General features: G+C 43.0%; 1 protein-coding gene across 3 annotated transcripts; it reads left to right on the top strand.

Annotated features, from left to right (window-relative positions):
• The first annotated feature begins 4,116 nt into the window (after positions 1–4,116).
• Positions 4,117–19,629, top strand: LOC112880501 (phospholipid-transporting ATPase 2-like). Of its 3 annotated transcripts, none has more exons than XM_025945143.1 (25): positions 4,121–4,321; positions 5,061–5,257; positions 7,113–7,326; positions 7,727–7,843; positions 8,621–8,713; positions 8,857–9,031; positions 10,217–10,383; positions 10,892–10,996; positions 11,503–11,600; positions 11,691–11,833; positions 12,163–12,259; positions 12,347–12,456; positions 12,538–12,702; positions 12,945–13,099; positions 13,174–13,254; positions 13,347–13,467; positions 13,739–13,845; positions 14,643–14,774; positions 15,128–15,281; positions 16,544–16,661; positions 16,758–16,931; positions 17,054–17,105; positions 18,587–18,714; positions 18,801–18,951; positions 19,034–19,366. In XM_025945143.1, the coding sequence occupies exons 2-25, from the start codon at positions 5,136–5,138 to the stop codon at positions 19,364–19,366; spliced, it is 3,312 nt and encodes a 1,103-aa protein (XP_025800928.1). In that variant the 5' UTR covers positions 4,121–4,321; positions 5,061–5,135. The 3 variants fall into 3 exon arrangements, 2 of the variants coding, with proteins under 2 accessions (XP_025800928.1, XP_025800927.1); XM_025945142.1 differs by having other exon boundaries at positions 4,122–4,321; positions 5,073–5,257; positions 19,034–19,629; XR_003226348.1 differs by lacking the exons at positions 18,801–18,951; positions 19,034–19,366 and adding an exon at positions 17,888–18,508 and having other exon boundaries at positions 4,117–4,321; positions 5,073–5,257.
• Positions 19,630–19,896: the final 267 nt, after the last annotated feature.

The following is a 19,896-nucleotide window of genomic DNA, read 5'->3' as shown; positions in this document are numbered from 1 at the left end:
CCTAATTTCCATCGGCTCGTGCAGAGGCCGGAGGTGGAGGGCTCCACCTGCGCGGTTAGGTAGGTCAGGTGTGCACTGACTGGGATGTTGAGTGTGTCTGAGTAAGTGACTGAGGCTAGCTGCTGTCGACTGAGACCGGGCGCTGTGCGTTGGAGACTCGGGGGCGCTGTAGCTGGGCTGGCAGACCGGCAGCGCGCCATGATGGTTTCGGTTCATGAGGGCTTCTTTGAAAGGGAGAGGAGAGCTAGGCCGGGGACTGTGGACTGACCGTGGCCGTGCCGGTGTTCACGTTCCGTCGTCGTCTCCCCTGAGCTGAGGGTGGGAGGCGTAAATTGCTGCCCTGGAAAGAATCTGGTGCCATAGATTCGCCGCAGAGAGCGAGGGTAGTAATCCGTATCGGTATCAGACTCATAGATCCAGCCATTGGCTCTTTCTTGCAGAACATAACTACGGATCAGTGTCCCACTCACTCCCATAAACTCGCACATATATACTCGCGTCCAGATATACATGTTGGTCCCAGGTTCTTGTTTAACGGTCACCTGCCCTGTCGGACATGGCCAAAGATCATTCAGATGCTAACCGGACATGGCCAGATTAGTTTTCACTGTCCTTGCTCTAATCAGGGCCACGTCATAAGCGATGCCAGTCGTCTGCAGCTTCTGTCTGCCTGTCCGGCCGGCCGGCCCCAAGTGTACATAGATCGGTCGTATCGTACAGAGCTAGTGAGCTACGCAATGCGCAGATCATTGCCGCTCTTGTCTTGTTCTTCCTCCGTTTGGGTTGGATCTCATCGCAAGAAGCTGCACAGCAGTTGGCAGCGAGGGGTTTTGCGCACAGCTCTGTAAACTGTTTCCCCCCCCCCCCCTTTTTTCTATAAAAGAAAGAGCTCACCTTGCAATTGTGTCTGACTCCGATCCGTATTCAGATTACGCATGGGGTCGGCATGGGGTGCTGCACTGTGCACTGTCGCGGATCTCGTGAGGCTGCAGACGTTCTCATACCCTGTACGCTTCCGTAGCGTATCGTACGTAACGTACCCATACATGGGGCTACGCCGCGCGAGTGGAATTTTCGCCCGATTTTATATGTTCTCTTTGCACCCGGTATGGCAATGACAATCCTAGCGCACATGGATGCACATATAAATCTCCGTGTATTGTGTATCCTGACACCCAGCAAACAGAATTTCCCGTCCAATCATTACCCTCCGAGCTCCATGCCACGATCGAGAAACGGAGAAAAGGCCATCACGCTTGGTTTTTTTTTGGACAGGAAAGGTTAGTAGCAACTGTTCCAGTGTGTCACGACTGTTGCAGCAACAGTTCTCTTATCTGAAAAATCCTCTGTTCCGGTGTGGCGCGATCGCTCCCTCCCTTGCGTTCTCTTATCAAGGAGCGAAGCGCCAATCAACGCGCACAGTTCAGGCATATGCTAGCCAAACGCGACGCGCTAAAGCTTTGCGACCCCAATCATGGCGAGGATCTCACGAGCGGATCCGGCCTTCACCCGGGGGCGCGCCCGGAAACGGGACGCTTTTTCCCTGCGGCGCGGTCCACGCCAGGGGCCGCCGATCGATGCCGGCCGGCGGCCCATGCAGATCGCCGCACGCCGGGGGGAGCCTTTTATTTCGAACCGCGCCGCGGCGGAGCGCGGCGGCCAAAGTACGGCGACACCATCATCGCCGCGCGCTTGTCCCGGCGCCCGAAGCGATCGCGCACCCACGCGGGCACGCCCCTTGCCCTTTCCCCCAGCCCGGCTTTGTCCCGTCTCCTCCGTCCCCCGAGGTTCGTTCAACGACACCATCCGCACCCCGCTTTCCGCCGGCCGGAGACCCGCGGCCGTGCGGGCAAAAGCGCCGCCCGCGCACTTGATGGCGTGGTGGCCGGTTGACCCGGCCGGCGACGAGCCGAGACGCGTCGCCTTTTTGTTTGCTGGCGCGGCGAGCAAAGGTTGATTGCCGTGTCGTGTTCGTGTAACCAGCAGCCCAAGGATGGTGACCGGGTAAAGATCGCGTGTCCTTGCGAAATGGGACAGCGTCCACTCCATTTTCTGCTGCCTGGTGGCGGCTCATCTTGTGTTCTCCGTCGTGCCCTGGCCCGAGATCTAGAAGATGGGCCACGCCTGTCAAGCTAGCCACGCCACACACACTCGCTGTGAGGCAGCGAGTGAGTGAGATCCAGCTCGGCGCTGCGTGCTGATGCTACAACACCCAAACCTGACCGGACCGGACCATGCCCCCCGCTTCGGCGCCCCACCCTGCCGCCCATGATGCCATCCATGGGGGCGCGGCAATTGGTCGCTTTGCCTAGCCTCTTTCGTCCCATCGGCATCGCCGTCTCGCCGGCGCCGGATCATACATGCCCCTGCTCCGCGCCCTATTATTCTTGATGAGATGTCACTGTTGCTCGCGCCACCGCGCGTTTCCTTCCGATTTGCCGTGGCGAGCTGGAATAACGGACCGGTATAGGTGCAATGCAGGGTACGTCTAGAACGCGACAAAATTTCCTTATCTACTGTAGTACTCAGAAAAATATAAAAGTTTCTGAAACTGGGTACCAAGGCCTTGCTTAGGGTGCAGGAAATGATTTCGATGTTTGCAGGGACGAATTTGTTTCATGTGAAATCATTGTGTTCGGTTCATCAGGCGGTCCCTAAGGTGGCATGCGTAGCGTAGGGTCACTGATCGTGCTGCATTATCGTCTGATCTGATCCCAAACGATCTGCGATCCACGTGCTTGCAAATTCGAAACTAAAACTTTTCGTTCCCACTGCACTATGACACATGCATGAGCTCCCCCACTCATCATCAGTTCATCAACAGCCCAAAACAACACTTTCTTAGGGGTTATTATACCCTACCCTACCCAAACAACACTATTAAAAAAAATCTTGGATTTCAGCTGCTTTTTCATCACCCATTCATTGCCATCCCACCTGCAGGACGAGTCCTACACACATGCAATTATATGCATCCCCATTGTAGGCAGACAAGATCCGGGAACAGTGACCTAGAAAAGGATAGAAGAGGAGCAAAAGGAATACCGGACCATACATACGCAGATACGCTTTCCATTTGCAGCTCATTTCTGTCGTCTACGGGTAGAACCAAACAAAACACAGGTCTTGGCTCCTCCCTTGGGAACGCCCCCGATCCTTCCAAATGGCCGGTGACTGGTGCGCCATGCTTGCGATACTGATCCGGTGACCTGTGAATACCTGCACCGCAACGAGAAATTCAGCAGCGCCGGTCTACCAGCCCCATCCGTTCCGACAACAGGGTTCAGTCCGTGAGCAGGGGTGCTTCGCTTTCAGTGTGCTGTCTGTAAGTTGTCACGCTTTGGTGTGGAACCAGCCCACTACATGTATTACCTGTAAAAAAAAAAAGTAGGCAACAGTTGCATTGCATGCGAAGAGCCGTCAGCTGCAGTGCGCGAGACATGTGGAGCTGTTTGCAGAACTTTCTCCAGTGGCTTCATTTGCTTGGCCAAGAAACCCTGTCCGTTCCCATGTCCTACCTAACACCCGTCAGTAGCTTTGTTTGCACAAAGAATCCTTTGGCAGGTGTCTTAACCTGTGTAGTGCTGGTGCATGTTCTCTGAAACTGTTCTGCTGCATGGCTTGTCTCTGAAACGCTGGCCATGTAAAACAGCAGCTGGAAATCGTCAGGGATTAGCACATCTGAATATCTGATACGAAAATGTTGTGTGAGAAACTTTCACAACATCCAAAGACTGCAAGTCTGCAACTATGCCACTTGGGCAAACATAACGCTGAAGTGAGGAATGGTGGTTTGGCCGGGCGGCAAAATGCCACTCGTTCGGGTGGGCCGGACGTGCTTGTTTTCTAGCCACGGGAAGCCACGCCACAGGGCTGTGAAACCGATTCTGAGCGCCACACCCGCCACGCTACAGCGGCGTGGCGAGTTATGGCGGGGAACGAAGCAACCTTTTGCCGTGGATCGGCTTGGGCTTTTATCATCCGGCACTTGGGCTGGATTTGGGCCTTTGGAATTGAACTCGTCAGAATGGGCTGGGGCTGTTAGCGGGTCGAAGCAGTTCGGTTTAGATGGTTAGAAATTTCTTTTCGGGTTCAACCCGTAGGTGCAAACGGGTTTAGTAAACGGTTTCCTCTTGACCCGCCGGGACCGAGCATTTCTGCCGATCTCTTCTCGCCGTGACCTCGTCTCGCCGCCGCTCGGGGGAATCGCCGGCGCCTTCTCCGCACCCGCCGACGCCCGACGCCTAGATCCGGGAGGGGACTGTCGTTGCGAATTCGCGTCCTCCTCCGGCCCACCCCCGCCACCTCCCCGCCGCTGTAGGTGAGACGCTCGCGGCTTCCTCCCCTCCCGCCTGATCTGCGCGAACCCACCGCGATCCTCTCGCTCGAGCGCACGTGTGGACGTGAGCGCAGGCGCTTGATCGTGGTAGGGTCCTTCAGTCGTCAGCAACGGAGATGGGTTTAAACAAACCACACAAGTTTTACTTGAGCTTTTAAGGTTTACATGTGGTTCTAGTTGAAGTCCTTGATGCATTAGTTATGCGGACTCAGAAGACAATCTCAATGCTTTAGTATCATGCTCCGTACGTACCATTTGCTTGTGAAATTAGAGTTACGTGTTGATAAAATAGCTTGTTCGGCACTTTTACTAGTTCTCTATGCGCCCGCCCGCGCACACGTTTCGAATTGCCAGTCATAAGGGTGCATCAACATATTATTCACCGAATGACTCCAGTATCCATTTCTTCCAGTAGTTACAATCCTATAGGCTTCTTGTGCAGCTCGTTTTTTTTCCAGGCCTTTATTAAATGATGCAGAATTTTCAATTTTGTAATAAATATAATATATACTTCGCAAGGCATTGCCATATCAGATTTTGTAATACTTCTGGGCGTATTATCATTCTTAGTCCCAGTTCGTTGAAACTGAAGGAAATACATATTAATTGTATTACATTGCATACTTGAAGTTTCATCAATAGTTGGTGGCCTAAATATGTCGATTCACATGTGGCTGCTATTTAGCTGCCGTTTCTTTTGCTGACACATATTTCTAACCAGGCTTTTTCTCAGCTTATCTCACCTGGACAATCAAGCTGAAGAGATTACCATAACGTGCATGGTTATTTTTTGGGAATGAAGCGTTTTGTCTACATAAATGACGAGTCTTACCAGAATGACTACTGCGACAATCGTATTTCTAATACAAAGTACAACTTATTGAACTTCTTGCCGAAAAACCTATGGGAACAATTCAGGTTTGTGACTAATTGTATTTATTCAATTTTTTTGAATGAAAGTATGTTGGTACAGTTGCACATGGAGAAGCCTGGGGACAAGAACTGTGATAATCGACTTATCCTCATGTTTTAGTTACCTCTTCAGAATACAACATTCAATTGGTAGAACTCTGGTGGTGTGCATAGCTGATATCGTTTGTCAACTGAAATAATGGAATTGTCTGTTTTGGTTGTCTGTGTATTTCAGATGTGTTTGCTGCTGCCTGTTGAGGTGTGCCCTGATAATTTTCTTTAGTTTATAAATATTGAGCTGGACAGTCTTCAGCCCCTTTTATATCTGTTTGTGCACATAAGTTTAGTACTTTAGTTGTTTTTCATATGTATGGATGCTCAGCATTGACACTTGAGTTCATTTTACCTGTTTGACACACTGGGATGCACATGTAATCTCCTGGCTGGGAAACAGAGAAAGACATGTACTTTGCAAGTGAGGGGAAGTGGGTGGAAGACTTGGGGAGTCTGAGTGATGGAGAGTTGTCAGGCTTGCTACAGTGTAGTTGATATTATAAAAACTCGACCTGCGGGGGGTATGACGGCCCCCGGGTTTTTGCTAAGAGAAGACCTCTCACGCAGGTTGAGAAAAACCCCGAACCCCTGCCCCACCCTTACATAGGGGTGCCATTGCCTGTGTGAGTCGGGGCTGGGACATTCCACATGCTTTGGCATGGTGGCAGGCGAGGGGATTCTTTTAACCCCAGCCTGAAATTCGCTCCCACGGGAAGTCAAACCCAGGACCTGAGGAGTGCTACTAGGGCCATCTAACCATGTCAGCTAGAGACCCATTCGCTGTAGTTGATATTATAAATGCAGTCCTTTTGCTTGACCCTTTGTTACTACTGCGTGCAATAGGTTTTGACAGGTGATGCATGAATAGGATAAGGTCTTTGATCTTTTTTGGCTGTGCTACTTCAACATTCTACTTAGATTTTAGTAATGCGGATGCTATCTTAGTATCTTACCCTTAGAAAATAGTATGTATGAAGAAAGTTCCCAGATCCCTTTTTTTTTTCTGCTGAGCATGTGAAATTATTCGATTGAGATGGTTTGGACATGTACAACGGAGGCCTCCCGAGGCGCCGGTGCGTAGTGGAGTTTTAAAGCGGGGCGATAATGTAAAGAGAGGTAGAGGTAGACCTAGACTAACTTGGGATGAGACGGTTAAGAGAGACCTTAAGGAGTGGAATATCGCTAAGGAATTAGCTATGGATAGGAGCGCTTGGAGATTAGCAATTAACGTACCTGAACCGTGACCTTTGTTACTTTTTGTTTAACCCCTAACTCTTCCTTTGGCTTGTGCCCTTTTTGTGTTTCTTATTCTTGTTTTCTGTGGGTTTCATCTCTAGCCTACCCCAACTTGCTTGGGACAAAAGGCTAAGTTGTTGTTGTTGTTGTTGTTGAGCATGTGAAATTATTCCCTCCAACCATGTTGGATTGGGATACCTGAGTTTGTGTTGGCAACACTGTTGATGCTTAGTGCTGTTACAATGCTCCTTTCCTTACTGAATTTTGATCAAAGGATGTTACATTTGTTAGACGTTTTCCATGTAAAAGAATGCTCCATGCTGCAATTTGCATCTTTTTGGTTGGCCAGTCATGGTTTGATCCCCCACCCAAAATCATCACTAGTTTTTCACTAGGGTTTAGGGTAATTACAACTATGGTCACTTATCACTGGGGAGCAATCGCTATAGATATAAATTGTATTCCTTTGACTTAAAAACCACATGATTGCGAGCATGTTAGACCTTGGTGTAATTGCATAAGTTAATTGGTAAGAATGGAAGAGTTACTCATGTTTCTTTTAATGTTTCAGGCGCTTCATGAATCAATATTTTTTACTGATAGCTTGTCTACAACTATGGTCCCTTATCACTCCTGTAAATCCTGCAAGCACTTGGGGCCCACTTATAATTATCTTTGCAGTTTCTGCAACCAAAGAGGCATGGGATGATTACAACAGGTATATTTCAGACAAACAAGCGAATGAAAAAGAAGTGTGGATTGTTAAGAATGGTGCCCGGAAACATGTATGTTCCTATGCCATATTTCTATCATTTCGCAATGTGCATACCTTTGGGCTTTCAGATATGCCGTTAAGCATTTAATTTGAAATGATAGGGAAAATCAGAAGTGTGTCTGTATCTGAAAAGTAAAATGCAAACTATATCCACATAACCTTCTTGTTTCAGGCATTCATGGCTACATCATGTAACCACTTTGCTACGCATGGCCAATAATCCATTTGAGGCATTATTGCTATTACAATATTTGTTGTGACAGTTTGCTTCAGTTAGTTGTGTAGCTTTTACCTCCAAGGACACTATTGAAATCTAATAGTTTCCACTGTACTTTCAGTATATACCTTTTCTTTTCACAGTTGTGAGAACTTTGAACCTATAAATAACTCTCCAGTTTCTGCAAACATAGATTCAAGCTCAAGATATCCGTGTTGGTAACATAGTTTGGATTCGAGAGAATGAAGAAGTACCATGTGATCTTGTTTTGTTGGGAACATCTGAACCACAAGGCCTTTGTCACATTGAGGTAAATAGATGCAGTACCCCTCAACACACCTTCTGTGTGTTTTCAGTCATATATGCATGGTTTACTCAGGTGATAATTTTGCTGTATTGGCCATGTGGCTAAACTTTGAACTGCATTTAGGTCGTGAGCCAAAGTGAACTTCAAGTCTTCAGCACATGGATTATTTCTTTTAGTAATCCCATTGTGTTTTCATAAACCATACATTGAAATCTCCATATTAGTAATGCATTGTGGTTGGAATCCCTTAGCTTGACTGTTGTTATAGAGGGTGTTTACAAGATATCCCCTTATGTTCAATATGAGTTAGTTTATATTTTACTTAGTTTTGTTTGGATAAGACTAATATTTGTTTGGATGTGGAGCTACTGAACGAAACTCCACATCTGAGTAGATCTAATTTGCCTTTATGCTAAAATAGTTATCTTTCTAGCACCAAAGAGATAGCTCAAGTTGTATCCTACCTGTCGATTGAACAGTTTGAAACTACCTTTGATTTAAGTTTCCGATAAAGATTTCCTCTTCATTTTCAGGCCAAATACTGATATAATAAAATTGCTTGTATTTTTTGTAGTTCAAGTTCGATTTTTTTTAATGTCATAACCTAAATAATGAAACATTGTTCCCAAAATAATCGTTGTTGGCAATGAGGTTTTATTATTACCTTGTTCTTTTTTCCTTAATGGGACATGCTTTTGAGTTTATTGTTGTCCCGAGTTAGTGCTTTACAGATTGTATATATATTTTTCTCTCATTCTTGAATTCTATTTATGTTTGTAGACAGCTGCTCTTGATGGGGAAACTGATTTGAAGACAAGAGTAAGTCCACCACCCTGTGTAGGGCTGGAGTTTGAACAGTTGCACAGAATAAAGGTTAGATAATTTATTTTCTTTTTCTTTCTTTTTTCACAGTTATGCTTTCATTTAACTTTTCCCTTGAGCAAAAAAAGCTGGGTAACCCCACTGCGGTATTCTTTCATTTAACTTTTTATTACCTATATGACTTAACTAAACAGGGTGTGATCGAGTGCCCGATACCAGATAAAGACATACGAAGATTCGATGCAAACATCCGCCTGTTTCCTCCATTTATTGATAATGACATCTGTCCATTGACTATTAATAACACATTGCTACAGTCATGCTACTTGAGAAATACAGAATGGGCTTGTGGAGTAGCAGTTTATACAGGTAACTTGTTCACACACTATTAGGATCTTCGTTTAATTTCGTGTAACAAAACAAGGCTAATACAAAAGGTGAGGAATGGGGCTATCCTACAAAAATCATGGAATGACCACTTTTTCTGGAATGTTAGTGAAATGTTGTATCACTATCAGTGCAAACTAGGCTGCCGTTGACAATGTTGATTAAGTTGACAACCTGGATTTGGATTACCTTACATTTTAGCATTCTTGTGGATGGGCGTTTTGTCAGTATCTAGTTCTTCATCACCTTTTGAAATGGGTGTGCATTTTACCTTAGATGCAGAAGTGCAATAACCTGGCAGCTCAACAGGTTTAAGAGGATTGCATTTGTGTGAGCTACGAACTCACGAAGAAATTCATAAATGCATAAGGTCCTCCAAATCTTATTATTTGATATTGTTCAATTTTGCCCGTCCACTACTAAAACTGTCCAATTAAACCATTTCCACAGATATATCTAATTACTACGAGCGAACGACCCTCTAGCTGACTTGGTTAGAGGGATCAAGTAGCACCTCCCTAGGTCCTGGGTTCGACTCCCCGTGGGAGCGAATTTCAGGCTGGGGTTAAAAAAGTCCCCTCGCCTGCCACCACTCCAAAGCATATGGTGGTCCGGTCCGCTCTCACACGGGCAACGACAACCTTGTGTAAGGGTGGGGCAGGGGTTCGGGGGTTTTCTCGGTCTGCGTGAGAAGACCTTCTTCTTAAAATTAATGCTCAGGGGCCGGCTTGCCCCTCGCAGACCGAGTTTTTTTTAGTTTTTATCTAATTACTACGAGATGGGTATGGATTTGAGCCAATGGTGCTTATTTAACAAAACTGAACGTAAAGGGCTTCATTGCACATCGATGAAAAGTCAAGGGGCTGAACTCAATGATATTGCACTTTAGCACCTTGATTGCATAAATTAAAACAGTTTGAGGTCTTCTATAAAAATATGTTATTTAGCCTTACAACAATTATGTATAACACATTATTAGTAGATCTTTCTGTTCCCATACCTCTTGTAAATCTAGTTTTGATGGTGTTATGATAATTTGCAAATAAGTGGCAAAATTTGTTTTCAGCATTGTCCTTTCTACATATGAATCAGATTTTGACACATGGTTTTGTTTTAAACTTCAACTTTACCAGAAGACTGATTATTGATGTAATCTCCGCTTTCCAGGCAATGAAACTAAGTTGGGAATGAGTAGGGGTGTCCCAGAACCCAAGCTAACTGCTATGGATGCAATGATCGATAAGCTTACTGGTGCCATATTCTTATTTCAACTTACAGTCGTTATCGTTCTTGGGGCTGCAGGCAATGTTTGGAAGGACATAGAGGCTCGCAAGGTAGTTTTGCTTGTAAATTTTCTCATCATGTCCTACATGTTAGCTCCACTGTTACTAGTGCACTGGGTACATGCAAAGATAAAACATTGCAAGATGTAAAGTCTTGTCAGAAAGGACCAATATGGTTATCTGTCAAGAGTTTAATATGAATCTCTTCTCAAAAGTTCAATTTTTGCCATTTTAGGATTTGTAAGTAATAAAAAGATGGGGTCACTTTGGAGGGACTAAGGATTTTTTTCATTGAGAAAAAAAATAAGAAAAATAAGCACCCAAATCAGAGGTGAAGAGTTTTTAGTGGTGGGTGTGTGCGCTCGCATCTCTCACCAACTGAGCTATGGTCTACTCCTTTCGTTGTGGCCTGAAGTCTAAGTAATATTCCCAACATGCTCAATGTGTTCTGTAATATTCCCAACATGCTCACATCTGTTAGCTGAATTATACATGGCCACACTGTTCTTTTGGTCCATCTATATTTTGCTGATCATCTATTCATCTTCCTGTCTTGTAGCAATGGTACGTTAAGTATGATGACAACGAACCATGGTATCAGATTCTGGTTATACCTCTGCGGTTTGAACTATTGTGTTCTATTATGATTCCCATTTCAATAAAGGTATGTCTATGAGTCTTTCGATTCACATGGTTTTCAGGTTTTGAAATTACTCCACTTCTCATGTGATGGCACAACTATTTTTCTGACAACTCATTGGCATATATTTCAACCATCAACCTCTTCACAATATGGTGTTGCAGTCATGTGGTGTTTACCATTTAATTGGTGCAAAAAAACTTCTCACAATTGCATAATTGCATTTGCATGGCTCCATAAGCACCGGCAGGTTGTAGTTTCTGGATGTCCGGTTCCTCTGGTCTACGGACTGCAGCCTCCATATACATCATAGTAAACTGGTCTGTGGTCTGTGCACTGCATCCTCCTGTATGCTGTGAAGGCTCTCCATTTTAGTTTCCTTCTGCATGTAGCGATGCTACATGTTTCTCTTTTCTTCAGTAACAATGCCGCAATGCTAGAAGGAAACATTGGGTGGTAGATAGACTAATTTTTACTCATACCATATGAAGCTCTCACTGCTCACATATAAGTTTTTATGTGTCTTGTAGGTTTCTTTGGACTTTGTTAAAAGTCTATATGCAAAGTTCATAGATTGGGATGAGGATATGTATGACCTGGAAAATGACACACCTGCCCATGCAGCAAAGTAAGTAACCATGCATATTTCTATTGGTAAGTAGATGGACAATTGTCCTTTTTTTCTTAGCTAAATCTACCTTCTCACAATAATTTTCAGCACAGCAATTAGTGAAGACTTGGGGCAGGTTGAATATATTTTGACAGATAAAACTGGGACATTGACTGAGAATGAGATGATCTTCAGAAGGTGCTGTGTTGGGGGTACCTTTTATGGGAATGAATGTGGAGATGCACTCAGAGGTTATATCTGATATTCAGTTAACTATTTTCTTCCTGAATCTGCTGTTAATACTTGCACAAGCTAGGATCATATTGTGGGTTCTGCCACCTTCCTTGCCAGCTTTCATCTTTCTAAAGCATTAATCTTGTCACCGCATGGTCACAAAAAAACTAGCCTCTCTTTTGCTAGCTTTCATTGTTCTTCTTGCAAGATTTTCTTCTAAATCTGTTGCCATGTTAACCACTTTCACTTTTGATACCAAAATGTACTTAGAGCTTATTTAAAATATGAACCACCTAATACTATTCCAAGTTCATATTTATGTTGACTAATCGGTTTCCCTGTTTAGATGTTGAACTACTGAATGCTATCGCCAATAATTCTCCTCATATCATCAAATTTTTGACAGTCATGACACTCTGCAATACAGTAATACCTATAAAAAGGTTAGATCTTCATCCAACAGTTTCACCCCACGTCTTGTGTTCATTCTTATTATCATTTATTCTTGTCCTTTGTGCTACTTCTTCCAGTCCTAGCGGATCAGTTTTGTATAAAGCCCAGTCCCAGGATGAGGATGCTCTTGTTAATGCGGCAGCAAATTTACATATGGTTCTTGTCAGCAAAAACGGAAATAATGCAGGTAGGTTTTATGGCTCCTAAATTTGGTCATTTCGTTTTGCATGGTTGTATTTGCTAAATAATTAGACATCTACTTAAGCAGAAATTCACTTCAACCGGCGAGTGATGCGATATGAGATACTTGACATTCTTGAGTTCACATCTGATCGGAAAAGAATGTCTGTTGTCGTTTTGGATTGTCAGAGTGGCAAGATTTTTCTCTTGTCCAAAGGCGCTGATGAGGCAATGCTTCCTTATGCTTATTCCGGTAATCGCCTCAATTATTGATTATAGAATTTTCTCATATCCTTCATATATTTTAAAACCTGGCATTTATGTACTTTCTTCATATTTTGTGGCATAAATTTAATTCACTCTTTACTTAAACTGTTTGTTCTGTTTGAGACTTTGGCTGTGGGTCTTCACAAAGTAGAACATAGAAACTTTGTTGATGCAACTCAATTACTGAATTGTGTTTGACCTGAGGATCTCATGATAATTAATTTTCAGGACAACGGACAAAGACATTTGTTGATGCAGTTGACAAATATGCTCAATTGGGGTTGCGCACACTCTGCTTGGGATGGCGTGAGCTGGAATCAGAGGAATACACTGAATGGTCTCGATCATTTAAGGAGGCCAATAGTGCATTGATTGACAGGGAGGTAATTATCATATTTTCTTAATCATTCCAGAAAACTTTCACAAAAAATAATTCCTCGATATTTGCTTTCCTCAGTGGAGAGTTGCTGAGGTTTGCCAAAAAATAGAACATAGCCTGGAGATTCTAGGTGTCAGCGCAATAGAAGATCGCCTCCAGGTTCTACTTTTTGCTTTGCTTTCATCTCATGTAGCAACACAGCATTGTTCTTTTTTGCGTTCACTGGTCCTTATATTTGGATCTGTTCATAGGATGGGGTACCAGAAACTATTGAAATACTGAGGCAGTCAGGAATCAACTTCTGGATGTTAACTGGCGATAAACAAAACACTGCTATTCAAATTGCTCTTTTGTGCAACTTAATTTCTTCAGGTATTTGTGTTTCTATAAACCAGGTTTTACATCTTTACTCTTTTTAAACTGAAAAAAAGACAAGTAAAATATAATCATGAATAAACTTGAATGCATAGAAAGAGTTTTGATCATACTAATTTGGGTATGTGGACTTAACTACTCGAAAGAGTGTCAGACTGTCAGCTGAGTAGCTCATCAAAAGTACGTCTAGAGGAGTCCCAGTACAGTTTTTTCCTTGAATAGTGGAAATGAATTAAATACCATTTTAACTTTTATTTCTTGTCTGTAGAACCTAAAGGGCAGCTCTTGCATATCAATGGGAGAACTCAAGATGAAGTTGCTAGAAGCTTGGAAAGAGTTCTGCTCACCATGCGGATAACATCATCAGAGCCTAAGGTTCGTTAAGAGGGATTATGCCCCTGCCTCCACCCTGATTTTTACATGTCTCATTTTGGTCTCTTAAGCATGTGGAAGGCCAAACAGACCCTAAACTATGATCTTGATCTTTTGGGGGGCCTATATTATTTGGTTACTCAGTGATAGAAAAGGATTAAAATACCCTCTCTTCTAAGCCCATCACCTGCTGGAATGAGGCGCAGGCAACTGCAACAGCACCTCTCACTGGGTGATGAAGAAGCACAACTGGTGATGACAGTTGCATTAAATTGCTTCATTAGCTATATTGAAAGGGGATTACCCATCTCTTCTATATCACTGGCCTGTGGCATGTTGACCTTGATTACTCACAATTACATGCAGGTGGTCCACCGAGCTTTGGCTGGTCCTGATACCACTTGCTTCAACTCTTATCTAGACACGGCCAAATTTTTAGTATGGTTGTGGATCTGTGCCACCATCGGCTCCTCTCATATCTAAACTACTCCCTGCCACTTCTACTTCCTCATCTGCTATAGGACTTCCTGTTGGTTTCTTGCCAACCTACCTTTCTGATCCCAATGCGGTGGCCTTGAGAGGGAAAAGACAAGTTTCCTGAATGAGTAGTTTAACCCTTTTCAAATATCATGATCAAAATGAGCTATTTGCAAGGGTTCAGTGTCCAGTTGATCCATTGGCCTATTTAAATATATGTAATATTAAGATGACTGTGCAAATTTATAACTTAACGGCAGTATCAACACCTTCAAGAAAGTCCGTATCTTGACTCGAAATATTTTTGCATTTGCTTGGAACAGGAGTTAGCTTTTGTAGTGGATGGCTGGGCACTAGAGATTATTCTGACCCACTATATTGAAGCTTTTACTGAACTAGCGGTTCTTTCGAAAACTGCATTATGCTGCCGTGTTACACCGTCACAGAAAGCACAGGTGATTCTTTATGACTGGCTTTCTTTTCTTGCTTGAGCCAAATATATCCATCAGCATCAGTTATTTGTATGAATAGAGTAAGTTTAAAGTACAATTTAGTTTTGTAATACTAAACTAGCAAGATAGAAATGTGTTTTTAAATCAGAAACCTGTATACATGACTGACTATTTAAGGAGCTAGGAAAAAAATGTGGTAGATTGCTTTTTAATTGAACACATGTATACAGAACGATCTGGCAAAAGCTGACTTGATGCCAATAAGAGTTCTACTTGGGCCTTTGTTCTCTTCTAATCTTTTGTGCTACTCTGTTTCTCCTTGTATTGGTACTCATCTTAATACTCTTTTTCCGTAGCTAGTGAAGCTTCTAAAATCATGTGACTATCGAACGTTGGCTATCGGTGATGGTGGAAATGATGTAAGGATGATACAGCAGGCTGACATTGGTGTAGGAATTAGTGGTAGGGAAGGTCTTCAAGCTGCAAGGGCTGCTGACTATAGCATTGGCAGTAAGTACTTAACCTTTTTGAATTTTTTTCTTCTGCTACCACTATTCTATGTTCACTACACCTTGTATATAAGATTTACAGGTCATGGTTTGTGTATATCAGATAGTTTTGATAGTATTGTTCTTTGTCCTCATGCTTTTATTGCAATATCTTTTTTAATTCTTTGGTATGTCAACTCTATTTAGTTACGTCTGTGTGCACAACCATCTTCAAGTCAGTTATAAGTGAATCATTTGTGTCTCTGTTAAAGTATATACGAGAGTCTGGGAATGCCAAATTTAAAGTCAAAGCAAATGTTGTTGCATAGCCCAATTGTGACATCTCAGCTCTTTGGCAGACAAACCACAGTTTGACTCCCTCCGACCATGGTTCGGTGGTTACTTGTGTGGGTTTTCTACTAGGTTTTCAGGGGATTGAAAGTTTCTTGTAGATTGTGAAATTTAATATGACTGTACTAACCAGTAACTAATTGTCTCCACTCAACCAAAAAAAGAAAGGAAAACAGGATCAGCTAGTCAGACTGCTGTATATATTCCTTCTAGAAAAAGAGGGGAGCCTCAGGTAATTCTACCAATGACTATGCAGTATGGACTAAGTTTTTATCAGCGCCAAACAAGTGGATACAAACATTTCCATTTGTGTTCAGAACTTCAGATATACCAACATGTGTTCAGTTTCTTTTGAGGCTTCACATGTAAATTAAGCTGTGAACTCAAATATATGTCCATTTTCTGTGGAACATCATCTTATAATGTTGTCCAACTCCATTGAGATGATCTTGTAGTTCGATATTTCCACTCTTGACCCCTACTATACCCTGAGAAATATTTAGTGGTTGTAAGCTTGTAGCATGTCAGCTAATAAAATATGTGTGGTCATTTTCATGATCTTTTTCTAAGGTTTAGTGTTCAACTGATCTGTGCACACTATGGACTTAAGACAAATATTGCGAATCGGATGGAGCATCTACCAAGCTACTATTAAAGTAGAATCAAGAGGTCCAGGGTAGAGAAAATGCAAATTTTTGCAGTTGAATGTTCAAGTTCAAGGTCACCAATACCTAATAAATTTGCAGACCTGAGATCTCCTTTTGTATTGCTACTTAATATTTCACATATGTGAGAGGTTTTGCAGTGTGAATTCACATCCTGTCTGTTTCAGTCTAGATTCTACAATAGTTTGATTAAACATTGGACTAGTAAATACCATGCAAGTTTACAACCTTTCTGACAACTCTTCACACTTCTGCTTTTACTTGGCAGAGTTCAGGTTTTTAAAAAGGCTTATTCTTGTCCATGGGCGATACTCTTACAATCGAACTGCATTTCTTTCGCAGTATTCTTTCTACAAGTCATTGTTAATTTGCTTTATTCAGATACTGTAAGTCATATAACTTCAGTTCTTCTATTATTGTAGTTGGACAACTATATAGTGTGCACGGCTTTTTCTTAATGCTCTCATATTCTGTGCATGCAGTTTTTCTTTTCTTTCAGGCATTGCTGGAACTAGTTTATTCAACTCGGTTAGTTTGATGGCTTATAATGTTTTCTACACAAGCATTCCTGTTTTAACTATCGTCCTGGACAAGGATTTATCTGAAAAGACAGTGATGCAAAACCCAGAGATATTACTTTACTGTCAAGCTGGAAGGTAAATTATACCCCTTGCATGTTGCTGTTAATGGCCCGTATCTTTTTTGCGATTTATTATCCTAGATAAATTTTATTTTGCTACAGTTTGAATTTCCTTCAGTAATTTGAATATCCTTGTAGGCTTCTCAATCCAAGTACTTTTGCTGGTTGGTTTGGTCGATCATTGTATCATGTAAGTTCTTTGTTCTATACTATACCCACTTTAGTCATGGTCTGTAAATGGCAGTCTCTGCATTTTCACTAGAAGTTCAAGATGCTGTGCTGAAATTATGTATTGCTTGTTAAATACTACTGAAACATCAGAATTCAAAAAAACTTGATAACAAATTGGATTAGTAAAAACCAGAGAACAGTTGATTCTAGAACATTGCCTTAGCCTGGTTTCTGAGATCCAGAACCTTGGATTTAACTCATGAACCCTGGAGCTACCACTCAGTCTGGCGCAGCGCTGCTGCCTACTTACATGTTCCTCACACTTCCATTTTAAAAAGTGCACGCGTGCCTCATATATTACTGGTTTTCTGCTGTAGCCTTTCCTTCAATATCTCGGTGACACCCATTATGTATACATTTTTTCTCTCGAACACGCAGGAGAGCTGCGTATCATTGTATTAATAGAATAGAAAGAGTCTTACATAGACCCAAACACACACACACACCCCCACTAAACTTGCAAGAACTTAATCACCTATTCTTGTCAAGAAAGACCTGACCACAGCACCCACTAGGCTACAACAGCACTGGCTGTGTGCAAGGACAGACCCTTAGCACCAGCTAAACTCCACAAATGGGCTTCCTCCTTGGCATGGGCTAGAGCCGCAGGCATGCTAGGGGCAGCACCCTTGAACACAATCATTTCGATGTTTCCAGATGGTCCAAGCACCAAGGATAATGAGGGAGTTCAGACCCTTTCTTGTATCGCCGCTGACCGTCAAAACTGCCTTGTCCCACCAGGCATCAAAGGAAGGATCGTCAGGCTGTGGAGCAAGTGTTGCAAGGCCAACAATCTGCAGAAGTTCAAACCAGAATTGTCTTGCAAACACACAGCCTATGAGCAGGTGGTGAATGTTCTCCTCCTGATCACAAAGCAGACATCGGTCCGGGTGGGGAAGGCCTCTCCGAGCAAGCTGGTCTGCTGTCCAGCACCGGTTGTGAGCAGCCAGCCACATAAAGAAATGACACTTAGGAGGTGCCCAAGACTTCCAGATACGTTCAAAGGGCGCGAAGCTGATGGCGCCCTCAAAAGGTGCATCATATGCAGATTTCGCTGTGTAAATACCTGAGGCAGAGAGTCCCCAAATGTGCTTATCTGAGGCACCTTCCTGTGACTCTACCTCTGCCAAAATATCCCACAGTTGCAGATATTCCAGCAATGCTTCCAAGGAAATTTCCCCTTGAATGTCTGCTACCCCATTCTCATCAACTAGGGCATCCATCACAGTGCGTCTACTTGCTCTTCTTTTTGGCACTAAAGCATACAGATTAGGAGCCAAATCCTGGATGCTTCTTCCAGCTAGCCATTATGTATACATTGACCTATACTTAAGCAGATGACCCATCAAAGACAGTAACTAGGTAATTTGAAGGAAGTTAAATTGGTATGTTTGTTTTCATGTGGTTAATGTAGTGTTCTCTTTTCCTTTATTTTTGCAGGCAATCATTATTTTCTTGATAACCATCCATGCATATGCGAATGAGAAAAGTGAGATGGAGGAGCTGTCAATGGTTGCACTCTCAGGAAGCATTTGGCTGCAGGCATTTGTGGTGACATTGGAGATGAAGTATGAATTAGAAAAACTTGGATCGTTCCTGTCCTAACTTAGAGAAATTTTGTCAGACTGGTCCTTACTTGTCTTTTCACTTGCAGTTCCTTCACATTTGTCCAACTCCTGGCCATATGGGGAAACTTCATTGCCTTCTATGTCATCAACTTCTTCATCAGCAGTATACCAGCCTCTGGAATGTACACAATCATGTTTCGCCTTTGCAGACAACCATCATACTGGATAACACTGGTGGTAAGCTTCTTTATATGTTTTTGCTTGGTTTTATAAAAGGCCGCATCCATTCAATTGTGATCATAAGATGTCATTTTTCCAGCTGATCAGTGGAGTTGGAATGGGTCCTGTATTAGCTCTGAAGTATTTCAGATATACATACAGACCTAGCGCTATCAACATTCTTCAGAAGGCCGAGCGCTCACGGGGGCCAATGTACACCCTTGTGAATCTGGAGTCTCAACTGAGGTCAGACAAAGATAATATGATGGTATCGAGTTCCACAATGCCAGTCAAGAATAAGAGCTCTGTTTATGAGCCTTTGCTTTCTGATTCACCGATGGCATCCAGGAGATCCCTTGCGCCATCGTCATTTGACATCTTCCAGCCAGCACATTCCAGAACTTCTCACCCGAGAAATATAAAAGCCAATTAGTTTTTTCTTTTTGTTTTTTTCCCCTCCCGACCACAGTTTACTTCTAACAGTATACCAGAATGACAAAGCCAATAGCTGTCAGCTGAATTAGTTGTTGTACAGTTCTGTTAATGTTTCTAGATATTGCCCGCAAAGATAAACTGAAAAGACATAAGTCTTTTGTACTCTACACTGTATTCTTTACACCTTGTATCAAAAAATAAAAAAGAGAAAGGTAAATATTCTGTACGTACCGTTATGGAAAATAAATTAATTTTGCAGCCTATCAGATGGACGAAAATAATTGACGTCCCAGTCAAGCCAAAAGGACCGTGTTTACGCTGGAGATTGAACCTATCCAAACAAGCCTTTTAAGCTGTGATATGCGCCCGGGCCCAAATTATGTAGTGCTGCTGCATTTTTACCCTTTTGCTTTCCCCAGTTTTCTAACACTTTTCTCCATCATGTGGTTGTCATGCCAATTCGGGTGTTTATACTAATATCCTCAGTTGCACAAGAATTTTGCTTTCTGGTGAGGCTGCTTGCGCGGC

The sequence above is a fragment of the Panicum hallii genome, chromosome 2 (assembly GCF_002211085.1).
Source record: "Panicum hallii strain FIL2 chromosome 2, PHallii_v3.1, whole genome shotgun sequence".
Lineage (NCBI taxonomy): Eukaryota > Viridiplantae > Streptophyta > Magnoliopsida > Poales > Poaceae > Panicum > Panicum hallii.
Note: the sequence above shows the minus strand (reverse complement) of the source record. Positions and strands in the feature narration are given on the sequence as shown.